General features: G+C 38.8%; 1 protein-coding gene across 1 annotated transcript; it reads left to right on the top strand.

The window, feature by feature from the left end:
• Positions 1-5,794: 5,794 nt before the first annotated feature.
• Positions 5,795-15,831, top strand: mfsd8 (major facilitator superfamily domain containing 8). Its single transcript, XM_047385710.1, has 13 exons — positions 5,795-5,869; positions 5,937-6,153; positions 6,292-6,374; positions 9,026-9,069; positions 9,442-9,682; positions 9,808-9,921; positions 10,011-10,155; positions 12,906-12,964; positions 13,791-13,899; positions 14,004-14,138; positions 14,222-14,325; positions 14,415-14,632; positions 14,718-15,831. Exons 2-13 carry the CDS (start codon positions 6,098-6,100, stop codon positions 14,922-14,924), a joined length of 1,515 nt encoding a protein of 504 aa, XP_047241666.1. The 5' UTR covers positions 5,795-5,869; positions 5,937-6,097; the 3' UTR covers positions 14,925-15,831.
• The last annotated feature ends 601 nt before the right edge of the window (positions 15,832-16,432 follow it).

Here is a 16,432-nt window from a genome sequence, read left to right as displayed (position 1 = left end):
CAAAGTACACACTTCATAGAGGGGCGTAGGGTGTGTGGGAATTGGAACAGGGTGGAGTTTCCAGTTTATAATATTATAGCTACAGTTTATATAAAAATGTCTTAAAGGAAAAGGGGCTTGGATCTACGGAAGAGTATTACTCACCTTCTGCTCTTCCAATAATGAAATGGCATCTTCAGGAAGCCCTCGGCCACGTAAAAAGTCACTTAAATCTGACATGTTCCCCAAGATTGCTGGACGTTCCCCTGCACGACTCACATCTCAGGCGATGAAGCTGGTTGCACCCAGTTGCTTCCAGGTGCTCACCTGCATTAAACTCACAATTCTGAGATTAAAGTCAGAATTCTGAAATTAAAGTCAGAATTCTGAGATTAAAGTCAGAATTTTATTTTATTTTTTTAGTGGCCCTAATACTCTTCCGTATGGATCACTAAGGTGTGAAACCCACTTCTGTTGGAGCCGTTTTTATATCAATTTATATTTATATTCAAAACATTTAATTCATTTAGCAAAGGTCATTGAGATCATTATTACTATGAATGTCAGCTTTTAATGAGCTGATCCCACTTTCGCTATCTACTGCACATTATAATATACAGGTGCATTGCCATAAATTAGAATATTATAGAAAAGCTAATTTATTTCAGTAATTCCATTAAAGAGGCGAAACGTGGTTATAGATTAATTACACACAGGGTGATATATTATGTGTGGGGTTTTTTTTTCTGTTCATTTTGATGATTATGGCTTACAGTTAATGATAAGCTGAAATTCTGTTTGACAGAAAATTTGAATACCAATAACACAAACGATTTTTGATAGTGTAATGTCATCCTACTATGGTCTGTACTGGCTGGGGCTCATTTTGCATGAATTCTGTGTCCTGTTTAGATCAGGTCAGTTTGTCAGCCAATCCAGCACATTGACACATGGTCATTAAACCAGGTATTGGAACCTTTGTCTGTGTGGGCAAATGCCATGTCCTGTTGGAAAATGAAAACAGCATCTTCATAAGGCTTGTCAGCTGAAGGAAGTGTGACGTGCTCTAAAGTTTCCTGGACAGAACACACAACAATAGATGACAAATCATCACTTACTGTCTAAATTTCACACTGGACCTCATACAACTTGGAACCTGTGCCTCTTCAATTTACTTTCATTTGAAAGGGGGGATTTGGACCACTTTGATACAGTGCAGTCCCTTTTCTCTTTCCCCTAGGTAAGAAGCTTCTGTTGTCTCTGGTTCAAGAGTGGTTTAGCCAAGGAATGTAACAGTTGTGGCCCATTTCTTGGATGTGTCTGTGTGTGGTTGCTCTTGAAGCAGTGACTCCAGCTGTACTCTAGACCTTGTAAATGGACAGAACTTATATACAGACCGCTTTACACTAGTGCCACATTCACCCAATGGCACTCACTAACGCACACACATTCATACACCGATGCACAGATCGGTAGGCAACTTGAGGTTAAGTGCCTTGCCCAGGGGCACATCAACATATGGCAGGAGGAAGCTGGAATTAAACCCACAACCTTCTGATTGCAAGACGACTACTCATCCTACTGAGCCACAGTCACCCTGTGAAACTACACCCCCAACAGGTACAATCCTGTCAAGGCAGTGGTTATCCTAGATGTTTTTGCATTTATTTTTTACCACACTTGCTTTGTTAAAAATTTCCTGCAGTTCAATAAAGTTTGGTTTTAAACACGTAGCAGAGAAACCTCACCTGTAATCAATGAATGTAAAAAGAGCACCTTTTTTTGTGGCAATGCCACAGTGGAGGTATTGACCAATCACAGGATTTCTTACAACCAACACTTTAAGGGACACTTTTTTGTAAATAAGGTGTCATCAGATTCAGTCATCTTTTAATTTGCTATAGGCTCCTACAATATTGCTGTATAAGCATCTGGAAATTCAGGTAACTTAATAAAAATTACTCAAATAATCTATAAAGAACATCAATGAAACTCTAAAATAATAATAGTACTGTGGAATTTAATGAGACCACCAAAGTGGGACACTTCAGATAAACTGGCAACAAGAAGCCAACTATGGACTAAATAAAGACCAGTGGAGCTGTTGCCACAGCACATCACCAGGGGTCAAATCTGTCATCCAATTTGACCAGCACTGAGAAAAGAAGGGGGGTTTCAGATTGTTTGAATAAAATAATTATGAGTATTTGATGTAAAACTCCTGTTTTGTACATTTTCTTTCTTTAATCCACTGTATGTTATGTCCATTTAAGTCAGACTCGGCCACAATAAAAGGAATGCCCTGAACAGCCATGTTATCTATGCTTGTCCACTGCACAAGACTCCACTGCTGAAGGAAAAGCCTGTTAAAGCCTGCTTAAGAATTTTTGGAATGGGTCAAAATCACACCTGAGCAATGAATGCAACCAATTTCTCTGCATAGCAGATATCTTAAAGTTATGCTTACAACAAGATATTTCTTCTTTAATACATTTCAGTAAGCATTTCTAATACTTATTCCCCTTTGTCATTATACTTTATTACATATAACTTAATGTGTGTAAGTATGGAATAGTATACCAACACCTGGTGTGAGTTTCATGTCAGTGACCCCTTAATAATTATATTTAATAAGAAAAGCATTGACATATTCAGTACTTATTTTTGCTGTGTATAAAGTAAAACTCAACTAGTTTAAAATATTAGCACATAGTTTTCTTGGCCCTTGCAAAATTTGATCTTAGTGTCTTGTGGGTTCAGTTTAATTTCTTTCTAATGAATTGATTTTAAAAAAAAAAAAATTAGTTTTTGCAGTCGCACCTACTTGGAGGTGTTGATTTTAGCACATTCTGGAGCAGGGGTTTCATACTTGGTCAAAATGAATATAACTTCCATACCCATAATGGGAATATATGCAGTTCTGACCACATATGTTTATTTCTGTTACAGTAGCTGATTTACAGGAAGGTTAATAAAGTTATTCAAAGAATTACAAAAATATGTACCATTAACGAAGAAATAATGGGGGTAGAGCAAGTTACTGATAGAGGGAAGAAAAAGCAGATAAAAAGCTGAGAAGATTACAAACTTTTCTTTTAATTACACATAATTGTGGTGGTTTATTATAACAAGGAAAACCCCTGGATCTGCTCAACAAGAAGACAAGAAGCACCAATAAATCATGTATTTTGCCTGAGACAAAAAAATTAAAATAACAATAAGAGAACAACCAGGCTTTACACACTATGATGACTACATTTCTGAATCCCGAACCGGAAATTACTGTGGCTTTATTATTGCAAGTAGTGGGTAGAGTAGCCAAAAATTTTACTCAGGTAAGAGTTGCACTAATTCATTTTTTTTTTACTCAAATAGAAGTAAAAAGTAGTCATCCAAACAATTACTGAAGTAAGGCGACTTAAGAACTGAGTAACTGTTTGACCTGATTTGTGAAAAATATGTAACCAGACAGATAAAGATAATGTTATATGCAAAACCCATTATTATATAGAATAAGACAAAAATGTGCAAAAATAACTAACTTCTGAATTACACTTCATCACAACCCAAGGCTTTTGAAACCAATTCTAACAGTATATACAGGGGTTGGACAATGAAACTGAAACACCTGTCATTTTAGTGTGGGAGGTTTCATGGCTAAATTGGACCAGCCTGGTAGCCAGTCTTCATTGATTGCACATTGCACCAGTAAGAGCAGAGTGTGAAGGTTCAATTAGCAGGATAAGAGCACAGTTTTGCTCAAAATATTGAAATGCACACAACATTATGGGTGACATACCAGAGTTCAAAAGAGGACAAATTGTTGATGCACGTCTTGCTGGCGCATCTGTGACCAAGACAGCAAGTCTTTGTGATGTATCAAAAGCCACGGTATCCAGGGTAATGTCAGCATACCACCAAGAAGGACGAACCACATCCAACAGGATTAACTGTGGACGCAAGAGGAAGCTGTCTGAAAGGGATGTTCAGGTGCTAACCTGGATTGTATCCAAAAAATATAAAACCACGGCTGCCCAAATCACAGCAGAATTAAATGTGCACCTCAACTCTCCTGTTTCCACCAGAACTGTCCATCAGGAGCTCCACAGGGTCAATATACACGGCCGGGCTGCTATAGCCAAACCTTTGGTCACTCATGCCAATGCCAAACGTCGGTTTCAATGGTGCAAGGAGCGCAAATCTTGGGCTGTGGACAATGTGAAACATGTATTGTTCTCTGATGAGTCCACCTTTACTGTTTTCTCCACATCTGGGAGAGTTACGGTGTGGAGAAGCCCCAAAGAAACGTACCACCCAGACTGTTGCATGCCCAGAGTGAAGCGTGGGGGTGGATCAATGATGGTTTGGGCTGATATATCATGGCTTTCCCTTGGCCCAATACTTGTGCTAGATGGGCGCGTCACTGCCAAGGACTACCGAACCATTCTTGAGGACCATGTGCATCCAATGGTTCAAACATTGTATCCTGAAGGCGGTGCCGTGTATCAGGATGACAATGCACCAATACACACAGCAAGACTGGTGAAAGATTGGTTTGATGAACATGAAAGTGAAGTTGAACATCTCCCATGGCCTGCACAGTCACCAGATCTAAATATTATTGAGCCACTTTGGGGTGTTTTGGAGGAGCGAGTCAGGAAACGTTTTCCTCCACCAGTATCACGTAGTGACCTGGCCACTATCCTGCAAGACGAATGGCTTAAAATCCCTCTGACCACTGTGCAGGACTTGTATATGTCATTCCCAAGACGAATTGACGCTGTATTGGCCGCAAAAGGAGGTCCTAAACCATACTAATAAATTATTGTGGTCTAAAACCAGGTGTTTCAGTTTCATTGTCCAACCCCTGTATATGTAGATACAATGCAGTGTACCATGTGTTGTTTGCTGATTATTCACTTGACCTCCAAAAAGCACAGCAGGCTCAAGAGATGGGAAAAAAACATGAAAGAAGCTTGTGTACACATTAGAAGTCTCCCCTCTGTGTGTGTCAGTGTCTGGTGCATTTATGGTTACATATGTTTCTTACCAAGGAGCCGGGCTTAATTGGGCCCCTTGAAAATGATCCCAATCAACACTTTGCCAGACTTACTCAAGGTCTTTATCAGAGATTTTTTTTAGGTAATTCCTTTTCATGTTTCACTATTCTCCACACATTTACACATTTTCCAATGAGATCATAATTTTATTTCAACAAACTACACTTTTAACACCAGTCATTATCTTGTTAGTATCAATATTAAGAGAAGAAAAATGTATTTTTACGCACCGCTCAATATAGGTCTAATATTGTTATTAAGGTTAGGTTACTTTAACGTCAATAAGTGATTAATGTCCAAATTACATAACTTCAAAGATTCTTAAACAATATTTTGAACAACTGCAGTCTAAATAAACATTTATATTTATTTAAAACTGTTCGGCTCAGTAATACAACCGAGTTCTTCAAGACTCATGCTGTAAAATAATGAGATCCTGACGCAAACCTTTCAGACAGCGCTGTTTGTGTTCATGTTCTCACGTGAGACCACTGCGTCAGGTTAAACGGATTTAGGCGGAACTGACCCAGATGTCAGCTCGTGTTGATTTCAAAATAAAAATAGGCAGTTGTTAAAGGTTAAAAATAAAAAGAGAAGTGTAATCAGTTCAACTTGTGTACTTGTTTCTTTATATAATTAATTGTTTGCATAGCTTATAAAGACCAAATATGAAATTGAATCCAACCTAGTTTGTGTACTGTGTCTTATTTTGAAACATATAACCGGATATTATTATTTATATATTGAACAAGTGCCAAATGAGCTGCCTTGGTATCATAGTCCAGTTCTGTCAGGTTTTCTGTTACTGCAATTTATGGATCTTAACATTGGTTAGAAATGCCACTTTTTAACATTATGTGTAATATTTGCCAGACTAATTAATGACTTTTTTTGCAGTGTTATTTTGAGGGGGCAAGGCTGTCTGCAAATGTAGCTACCTTCCTGGAGCTTTACGGAACAGCAGGAGTCTGTTGTGGGCAGCCTAGTTCACTGACCCTCGTCTACATGGCGATTTAAAACACCATCAGAACTTTCTCCGGATTACTGAATTAGTCAAAATGTCACTTATTGACCCAGACGACACCACTCCGTTGCTCCGGGACGATGCAAGCAGGTGAGTACAGAGTTCAGATGGTGAATTTTTACCAAACAGGAAGACATGAAGCCAACTCAGTAGAGTCAGTGAACGCTTAAATGTGTTAAAGCTTTATGAAATGATGCTGAATCATGAACTGTTATTGTTTGTGAGCAGTGATGACTCCCAGGACGAGGACTACAGAAGCCGGTGGAGGTCCATCCGGGTCATGTACTTCACCATGTTCCTCAGCAGTGTAGGTGAGGAGGACTTTTGGCCCTTTTTCCTATAGGCACACCTTGTCTGTCCAGTTCAACAAGCTGAGTGATCTGAAAACAGGTCACAAGTCTGCCAGAAATAATCAAATAAATCTCGGTGATGGAAGGTTAAGAAGGAGACGTTTATATTTTTGCAGAACTGTACAGGATTATCTCAATAAATGAGAAAATCCTGAAAATTTTCAATTTAAACCTGAATCTCATCTATGGACAGGGTAACAGAGAACGGGTTAAATTCTCTTATTTTAGATGGTTATGACTTAAAACTAATAATGACTAAAATTCTGTTCCTCAGATAATCAGATTATTTCATAAAACCAATAAATCAAAGGATTTTTAATATCTACATGTGGCCCTACTGAAAAGTATGTCTATGTACTGTACGGTATATGCTGTCAGTACTTCGTTGGGTCGCCTTTTGCATGCATTAGTGCATCAATGCGTTGTGGCACGAAGGAGATCAACCTGTGGCTAAACTGAGGTGTTAAGGAAGCCCAGGTTGCTTTAATGGTGACCTTCAGCTCATCTGCATTGTTGCAACGGTGTCTCTCATCTTGCTCTTTACAGTACTCCATAGATTTCCTGTGGGGTTCAGTTCTGGCAAGTTTGCTGTCCAATAAAGCACAACGATACCATAGTCATTAAAGCCGGTATTGGTACGTTTGGCAGTGTGTGCTGGTGGCAAATTAGGTGCAAAATGTATTTTTATATAAAAAGAGGACGTTGGACCATTAAGCAACAGTCCCATCCTTTTTCTCACTAGCCCAGGTAAGACTTTTCTGATCTCGTCTCTGGTTCAGGTGTGTGTTAACACAAGGAAAGCAGCAGTTGGAGCCCATGTTCTGGATAGGCCTCTGTGGGTTGGCTCTTAAAGCTGAGTGCAGCTGCAGTTGACACCTTGCTAATCTCCTCCAAATTACTGAAAGGGCTTTGCTTCACAATCCCGTCAAATGTGCAGTTATCCCTGTTGCTTATGCACCTTTTTTGATCACACTTTTCCCTTCACTTAACTTTCTGTTAAGCAGCCATGCTCAGATACAGCACTCTATGAACAGCCAGCTTCTTGACCCTACTTGGTTTCTGGGTGACTGTCTGCCGGATGACAAAGCAGCAGTCTTCCTCATAATTGCATATGCCATAACACTATTAATAGAGTTATTTGTGTGAAAGGTGCCTATCTAAGTGCTGGTTGCATACACTGTACAACATATGGTGAGGCAGGAAATCATGTAATTGTGATATTATAGATCAATGTTGCAATAACATTAAAATTAATCCACTTTTTTGTGACTCTTTTTAACTTTTCCATCAGTGGCACAATATTTTATTTGCATGCAAAATTTGCATGAATGGCTCTGGACATTTTATGTCCTTCCAAATATTGTGTCATGGTAGTACTTTGCGACTGCAATATTGCCCATCTCTCATACTGAGATGACAGCTGCTAGTACATAGATTGTGCAGCTTTGGTGCATGGAGATATGTTTCATTAGACTGAGAGTTATTTGTTAACAAATATATTTTTCTTAGTCTTATGTAATATTCTGAATTCCTTAAAAATAAAAAAAATTGGGTTTGCATTAGCTGTAAGTGATATTCATGAAAACTGACAAAGATAATACTTGATATAAATCAGTCTGTGTGTAATAAATCTGCATGGGTTCCACTTTTTTACCTGCATACCAACTTTATGATGAAATAAAATGTTTTAGAGATCCATGTAAAGTCAAAACACTGTAAGGTGGCAAAAATGCTGAATATTAAGTGTAGAAATGAAGAAGCACATCTTGTTCGGGTGTTACTACTTTTTAAAGGGATAACATACATTTACTACCCAAGAGATCATTAATCAAAAAATAGCTGAGTTTGACCAAAGTACTTTACCCTCAAACCAAACTATACGTGAACTAAATGTAATGTAAAAAAATAAAAATACAGTAAATATGAATAAAAGAACATGAACACAGCATCTACATTTGGCGTGAGCCTCCTGTTTCATTGAAACAGAATTAAAAAAATAATAATTATGGTATCATAGATCAAAAACTGTGTTTTAAAGAATCCAACTTGATTTAGGAAGTTCTGATAAGAGATTTTGTTGTGGATCTGATCTTAGTCTGTTCAGATGCCAGAAACAACACCAGTGTAGCAGCCCTTCATCACACTGTCTAACCAGAAGCCAAATATTCAGGAAACATTAAACTAATAATACAACCCGGTTACTGAACAAGCACCTTTAAGGTAAAGGTTTTGTACCCAAACATCCAGAAAGTAAAAAAAAAATGTCATAAAACAGAAATTTTTTAATGGAAAATTTTCAGGAAGTCTTTAAATTGTTGATTAAATAAAAAATCTATTCAGTTTTGTGGGGTTATTTTTTTGTTTTTTCTAAGGAGTATAACGCGTTTAATCGGATACATGTGCTGCGCATTTCATAATGGAGGTAGTAGTTTTGCATAGAGTTTTTTAACTCAGATTATCGCCCTTACCTTTATCTGATTTCTGTTAAACTCAAAGTTAACGCCAGAGTATTCTGAATTAACATTCTTAACTGAAAGGTTCGCCTTTTGCAAAACAAAATGTCTTTGACCTCGTTGACAGCTTGTGGATCATCGGTGTTTCATGTCTTTCAGGTTTCACCATCGTCATCACATCACTGTGGCCCTATTTGCAAAAGGTACGGATCACTTTTAGTTTTTCGCCCTTTCAAAGTGGTTTCTTGTTAAAGTTGAGAGAAGGTGTTCGTTTCCTGTGTAAAACCCATCTGACCTGTCATGCAGTCAGAAGTAACAAACATTTTTAGAAAATCATTTCTGGACAAGAAGAAGCATATTTCGGATGTTTGAAACATAAAATAAGGTGTGCAAAAACAGATAAAGTTTCATTATTTTATATTCAGTATAGATTTGAAGGTAAAGTAAAGTTGGCAAATTAGTTTCTCCTAAACCTTTCCAGCATGTCTTCTACGTTTCCTGCTTGACATGGAGTCAGACTGCCTTGTCTTTTAGTAAATCCGTCTGTGCCCTGGACCTGGTCGTCTGTGTCATAGGTCGACAGCAGCGCAGACGCCAGCTTCCTGGGGTGGATGGTTGCAGCCTACAGTCTGGGCCAGATGGTGGCCTCGCCTCTGTTTGGCCTGTGGTCTAATCACCGACCCTGCAGGGAGTCCCTGGTGTGCTCCATCTTCATCAACCTGGCAGCTAATATCTACTATGCCTACGCGTACCTGCCAAAGACCAATAACAAGTACCACATGCTCATGTCCAGAGCATTTGTTGGCTTCGGAGCAGGTAGCGTCCTGTCGCTGGAATATGTTCTTCTGGATCATATTTTAAGCTGAAGAGCTGACCTTGTGATAAATACAGATGGCTCTGCTCCATGTCCTCCACAGTAACATACGTTTTGTTCCCTTCAGGTAATGTTGCCGTGGTGAGGTCCTATGTTGCTGGAGCTACATCTCTGAAAGAAAGGACAGGAGCCATGGCAAACATGAGTGCCTGTCAGGCTCTGGGCTTCATCCTTGGACCAGGTGCTTCATAGGAACTACTTCCCAGTGTGGTGAATGACTCTGAAGATGGAAGACCAAGACGTGTTCATGTCTGTATATGTGTGTTTCAGCTCTGCAGGCATGCTTGTCATTCATTGGAGAAAACGGCGTCACGGTGAAGTTCCTTGACCTGCTGCTCAACATGTACACCACGCCGGCTTTACTGGCTGCAGCGTTTGGCCTCGTCAACATCCTGCTGGTTCTGCTGGTGCTCAAGTCAGTGCACTATTACACAACGTGCCTCTTTATTTAATGTGTGTGTTTTGCTATTTCAAAATGTGAGAGCAGCAAATTCAGATTACATCACTGTTTGCTTCAGTGAACCATTTAAAGGTCGATGAACTTTGCTCCACTTGTCTCAGCTTATGTCGAGGGTCACAGTTCTTTAATTCAGCTTTTACTTTCCAAGTCCGATTGAACAACAGTAGTCACGTTATTTCTGAAAGCTTGTTCAAGAACGCCAAAAAGGTGATCGAAATAAATTAGATTCATATAAAAAAAAAGATAAATAAGAGATGAATAAACAAATAACAATCCCTAAAGTAAAATTGTTAGAAAGATATAACATAATTTGAATGATTAAATATGATACTAGCTACAACTAATACATAACACAAGAAAAGACTAGCTATGGACTGCATTAAGAGTTTCGAAACAGGAGAAAAATTTAATGTGACTTATGTGGACATAGATGCAAGAAATCTTCACCCATATCTGTTTGCATTGAAGGAAACCCCGTTAAATGTGTTTCACTCCAGTCTGTCTGGGAACGCCTGTTCTTTCGTATCTTTTAAAAACCTAATCGCTTCAGTCTAAAATGATGATTCTTTTGTGGGTCAGAAGCTAACATACTGTCATCTGTTTGGCACAACTGGTAATAATAAATAGTTAATTGAAATTGAAACTGGTTTCCTGGGGATCATTAGTCCAAGATTCAACCACTGGACCCAGACTACCCACGGTGCTATATTAAGGCCATAAACTTTAGTTTAAAACTATTTTTCAAAATCAAGTTTTTTTTGGTTTTTTTTTTAAACACGTTCAATTTTTTTTTTTTTCCAGTTTCAAACTTTTGGCCCTGGTTTGGCGCAGATGACAGGGTTGTGGAACTCAAATGTCTTTAAATCATTATTGATATTCTATGTTTATGATTGGTTGTGAAAGAGAACATGTTTCACTGATCAAAGATGTTTATTTCAACATACGACACAAATTTCAGTGGAAAAACTATGATATTGATGAAATGGCGCAGTCCGTGTTGGACATCTCCCCTGCTCTCAAAGCAAAGCTGGAGAACCGCCACACTGCAGCGGGAGTATCCGACCACACAGCTCTATTCAGCATGGCCTCCTCTTCTTCAGGTTCTCGTGCCGGTGCTAGTGACTGGGTAATAATAAAAAACCTGCTCGTCATTTTATCACACAGGGAAACAGAGAGAGAGAGAACAAACGCGTTCACACTAGATCCCTTTTTTTCAGTTTTAAATTTATTTCAAATGTTAGCTCTATATCTGCCCTCAGATTAAAGAAACTGCTGCAACACCATTGTCACTGTCTGCAGAGAAACAAGTTTAATGTTGCCTAGGACTGGGTGGGTACTCTCCAGAAGAGAACCCAACTCTCAACCAAAATTTGCAGTTGCTCACATGGGTGAGTGTCGAGGTAGGAAAACTTCTCTGGCCATCTGTTAATTCTTCCATTACTCCTCACCTCTCATCGACTCTTTTTATTTGGCACCCCAAAGGACAATCCTCAGTCAGAGATCAGTTGTACGTTTCCACAAGTTTATTAAAAGCAATCTGAATTCAGAGGGGGAGACACACACTTACGCTGGTACCTGGAACCGTCTGTGTGTTGTCTGACTGGAGCTATGTTATGTCTGTGGATGTCTCCCCGGCAACAGTATCAAAGAAACAGAGATACATTTAATCATTTAATTAAAGAAATGTTTCCCACACGTCTTCAGGAATCTTCAGGGAGAGGAGTAGCATGCCTCCCTAATCCACTGCTGGCTTCTCACGATACAGACAGAAAACACCTGCAAGCTTTAACCTTGAATAATAAACACTCATTATGTTATAATACTAGAGGCTACTGTTAAGGTTTTTTCTAACTATTAAAAGCATAACTAAAACTCCTAATTAAAATCAATCTATAAGCAGCAAAGTCCCAAATATATCTTAGTCTTAGCTACTAATAATAAGGCATTTATATTTCCACATGAGCCAAGTGTTATGTGGAAAGAAGCTTTGTGGTCAGATGAGACTAAGATTTTGCTGTCTTGCTCCAGTGATGAGAAGTATGGCTGGAGGAGTTGATGGGAGGGTTTTATACCAGAACAAATGTTGGACTAGTTGACAAGCACAGTGGTGGCAGTATCATGCTGTGGGGCTGCCAGGACCACTGCTGCATTGCACAAAGTGGATGGAATAATAAGAGGACTACCCAGAAATCCTTCAGATTTACCTCCAATGACAGCTGGATGGTTGAAACTTGGACATAACTGGATGTCCCAATAGAACAATGACCCAAAACACACATCAGAACTGGTTTTGGATTTGCTAAAGCAGAATAACAGTAAGTTTTGGAAAGCTGTGACCTAAGCTATGCTGAAAATTTGTAAACTTTGTTTGAAGATCAGATCGGTGAAAGGAAACCAAGTGATTTAAATGAACTCTACCAGTTCTGCAAAGAGTGATCAGAAATACAGTAGCCAGAATTATACCGGAAGCTGCTTATCTGTGGTCGGGTACAACTGGCTGAGGGAATTTTAACTTAATATTTATAGGGAAGTAGTATTGACATTCATGGCAATAATAAATGTATGTTAACTTCTTGACACAACTACAAGCTTACAGTAAACCCACTTCAGTGTTTTGACACTTACATATTCATGTGCAAAGAAACAAGTTGTAGTCTTATTATTTATCTTGAGGCTCACATTTCTTACATTTTTTCTGCCATCAGAGAACACTGTGTGAATGAAGATGGAAAGCACATCAGATCTATCAACTACACCTCAGAAGGTATGGACTGTGTTTTTGTTTTTAATTTTGTTGTTTTAGGTTTGACCTGAAACATTTTAAAGAGTTCTTAAATTGAAAGTGGATATTTTGGAGTTGGTCTGAAAAAAACAGGAAGAGCTGATTGGTTTTTCTTAGGAACCAACCTGGTTAATTTCCTGAAGTTGCTTTTAAACACTGGCAGCTTAGACTGTCAGCAGTCAGGGTTCCTACACTGTCTTTAAGTATGGAAACAAACTGAATTTACTTTAATTTAGCCTTTACCCATGTTTGGTAAAGATAATGTTGGACAAAAAAAACACATTTGATTTTTATATTTTATTTTCTAGAAAATGAAAAATCGCACTTTCAACAGACAGTCACACATGGTATAACTAACAGGTGCTGCAATATCACTTAATAAACTTTAAAAGCACACATTCAGTGTTGATTTAATTTGATCCACAGGTTAACATCAAAGTCAACAAATTAACTGAAGTTTTGCCTTGCGATACATTTATGTTTTAAGCATATTTTAGCAGGCTAAAAAGGAGAAAAAAGTTCCTCAAAATAGTTTCTTATGGTCCCTTTGGTCTTCAATTGCCGCAAAAATGGTCATCCTGCTAAAACTTTTAGTTTTTTTTCAAGACAACAGCTGTATTAGCTCAGCCTTGAGCTGTAAGGGTTTTGAATGGTTCATACTTTAATTAAAACATGAGGTTTCACCTAAAGATTGGGACACAAGCCCGTAGAGTTAAGAAAAAAGAATCCGTAGAAGTTTAAAAGGTTTCTGTTGCAGCATTGTAGCCTCCTTAGCTTGTTATTTTTAATTATCGGATATTTTCTCCAGAGAGAGTTGATGTCCTCGATGAATGTGTGGAAACAATGGACCAGGTGGCCGTCGTGACCTCCAACGTTTTGTTCTTCATCGTCATGTTCATCTTCGCTGTGTTTGAAACGTAGGTATTGCACCAAAACACTGCCGAGGTTGTAAAGTTGTAAGGAAACATACACACACCTGCTGTGCTGGAGTAAAGTCCTAAATGTCGTTGTTTCTGTCCAGAATCGCCACCCCTCTGTCTATGGACATGTTCGCCTGGACGAGGAAAGAAGCTGTGCTGTACAACGGTATTATTATGGTCGGCATCGGATTTCAGTCGATCCTGGTTTTTTTGGTGGTAAAAGCAGCCGCTTTGAAGTAAATACTTGACGTTTAAGCAGAAGATATATTTGGGCTTTTCTGAATTTGGGTTTTGAAGACGCTTCTTCATGTCCTTCCAGGTTTGGGGATCGTCCCGTGTTGCTTGCAGGCTTTTTTATTATATTCTGTGGCTTCATCGTTCTGCTTCCCTGGGGAAATCACTTCCCTAAAATCCAGTGGGCAGGTAATCTGTGAGAACAACGATTACGTGAAAACTTCAGGGAAGAAATCTGTATTTGAACTTAAGTTTTTCTTTCTTTCACCAAAATACAGACTTGAAAAACAACTCTTTGGCCAGTCAGGGCACGTTATTTTCCAATGGCACCGTGGAGCCTACAGGCTGCCCTTACGAGCAGACCTGGTGTCAGTACACCCCTGCCATATACCTCGCTCAGTACATCTCCTCAGACTTCCTCATTGGTGTGGGTTACCCAGCCTGTAACGTCATGTCCTACACCCTTTACTCCAAAATCCTCGGACCAAAACCTCAGGTAAGTAGTTTAGGAGTATCGCAGATAAGTAAAAGTAATTACGATGCCTTTTAAATGAGCTTTAGGTGTGTTTTGATGTCTTAAGGGTGTATACATGGGCTGGCTGACTGCCTCTGGAAGTGGGGCACGAACTCTGGGCCCCGTCTTCGTCTCCCACGTCTACACCCTCCTGGGACCTCGCTGGGCCTTCAGCCTCATCTGCGGCATGGTGGTAGTGGGCGTGATCCTCCTCATCTCAGCCTACCACAGACTCATCGCCTTTTCTGTGCGCCACGGAAGGATCGTGGAGTAACAGATCCCACCGTGGAAGCTAAAAGGAGTATTATGACGAATACTACTGGTACATTTGTCCAGACTTTCTGCTGTGACAGAATTTTGCTGCTTCGTCCTATTTTAAATGTGGAGACTGATCAGTTATTAGTTTGTAACTCAGGGTTTTATACTAAACCTTAATAGTAAAGATATTTTTGTTGGTTATTTCTCTTGAGGCAGATCCACAGGGGGAGCTTTCATTATAAAGGACTATGGCTCCAGTTAAAGAACAACATAACATTCATGTTTTGTTGTTTTTTGGAGTGCAGGAATTTGGTTTACAGAAAGAATTTCCAGCGTAACATTTTAACAGCACTATAAGAAAAATATTAATGGTATTTTTCCTAATAATTTGAATAGCTTTACCTGTAGTTCTTTGAAACTATGGGAGTTTTCTCATTCCTGAATTATTCAGAAAGTGATTTCCGTGTGTGTATAGTAACAAGAACTGAATGATTCAATACATTTTTATCTGACCATAACTTTATCTGCTTTACTTCATAAATTACTTTCAAAAGATTTTGGAGTCAATGTCAAGGCCTAAATCTTATTGAGATGGTCTGACATGACCTTAAACAAGCTGTTCATGCTCTCAAACCTTCCACTGTGGGTGGATAAAAACAGTTCTGCCAAGGAGAGTGGGCCAATGTTCTGCCACTGGGATGTAAAAGACCCGGTGCCAGTTATCACAAACACTTGAGGTATTTTTTGCCATCTATGTTAGAATTGCCTTTTTGTGATTGACTGTTTAAACTGACACTAGACATACACTACAGGTCAAACGTTTTAGATACACTTTCTCACTTGGTCTCCTTATTTTTATGACTATTTACGATGTGGATTCTTACCAAAGGCAGCAAAACTGAATAAACAAATTCATAATATTGCTTTGATTACTGTCTAGGTATTCTCTCCATGACCTTCATGAGGTGGTCACCTGAAATGGTTTTCCAAAGCGTCTTGAAAGAACTTCTCAGAAGTTCATTGAGAGACTGCCAATGGTTAATTTAGGGGTAATTTATTTTCCACAAAGAGCCAGATTTGTTTGGGTAGTTGTTATTTTTAATCTTCATAGACTAAATCCTTGAAAACTGTTTTTTATTTTTTTTTGCATTTTCTCAGTATCTTTGTCTGGTATTAACATTTGTTAATGATCTGAAACATAATGTTACAAACAAGAAAAAAATCAAAAGAGGACAATAGGCCCCCAACTTCGTATAAACATAATACACCTCACTGAGTGGCATTTGAGAGGTAGCTGGTAATGCGTGATTCGGAAATGTTACTAATGCAATGAACCGCAGGGGTTGCTTTACTTGTTACTCTTAGTTTCCTTGCTGTTTTCATGGTGCAACTACTTGCCTAATTTATGTACAATACACAACATTTAGCGTAAACGGGAAATAAACGGGGATAGACATAATATACGCATGTCGTAAGAATAATAAAAAAAGTTATAAGTGTGCATTGCATGTCGTTACTAAAACA

Source organism: Girardinichthys multiradiatus, chromosome 14 (assembly GCF_021462225.1).
Source record: "Girardinichthys multiradiatus isolate DD_20200921_A chromosome 14, DD_fGirMul_XY1, whole genome shotgun sequence".
Classification (NCBI taxonomy): Eukaryota; Metazoa; Chordata; class Actinopteri; order Cyprinodontiformes; family Goodeidae; genus Girardinichthys; species Girardinichthys multiradiatus.
Note: the sequence above shows the minus strand (reverse complement) of the source record. Positions and strands in the feature narration are given on the sequence as shown.

What these genes read in the sequence shown, in the direction of transcription:
- mfsd8 (XM_047385710.1), top strand. Translation starts at nt 6,098, where the DNA reads ATGTCACTTATTGACCCAGACGACACCACTCCGTTGCTCCGGGACGAT. An exon ending in CATGTTCCTCAGCAGTGTAG is followed by an intron (nt 6,375 to 9,025) that starts GTGAGGAGGACT and finishes CATGTCTTTCAG; the next exon opens with GTTTCACCATCGTCATCACA. An exon ending in ATTTGTTGGCTTCGGAGCAG is followed by an intron (nt 9,683 to 9,807) that starts GTAGCGTCCTGT and finishes TGTTCCCTTCAG; the next exon opens with GTAATGTTGCCGTGGTGAGG.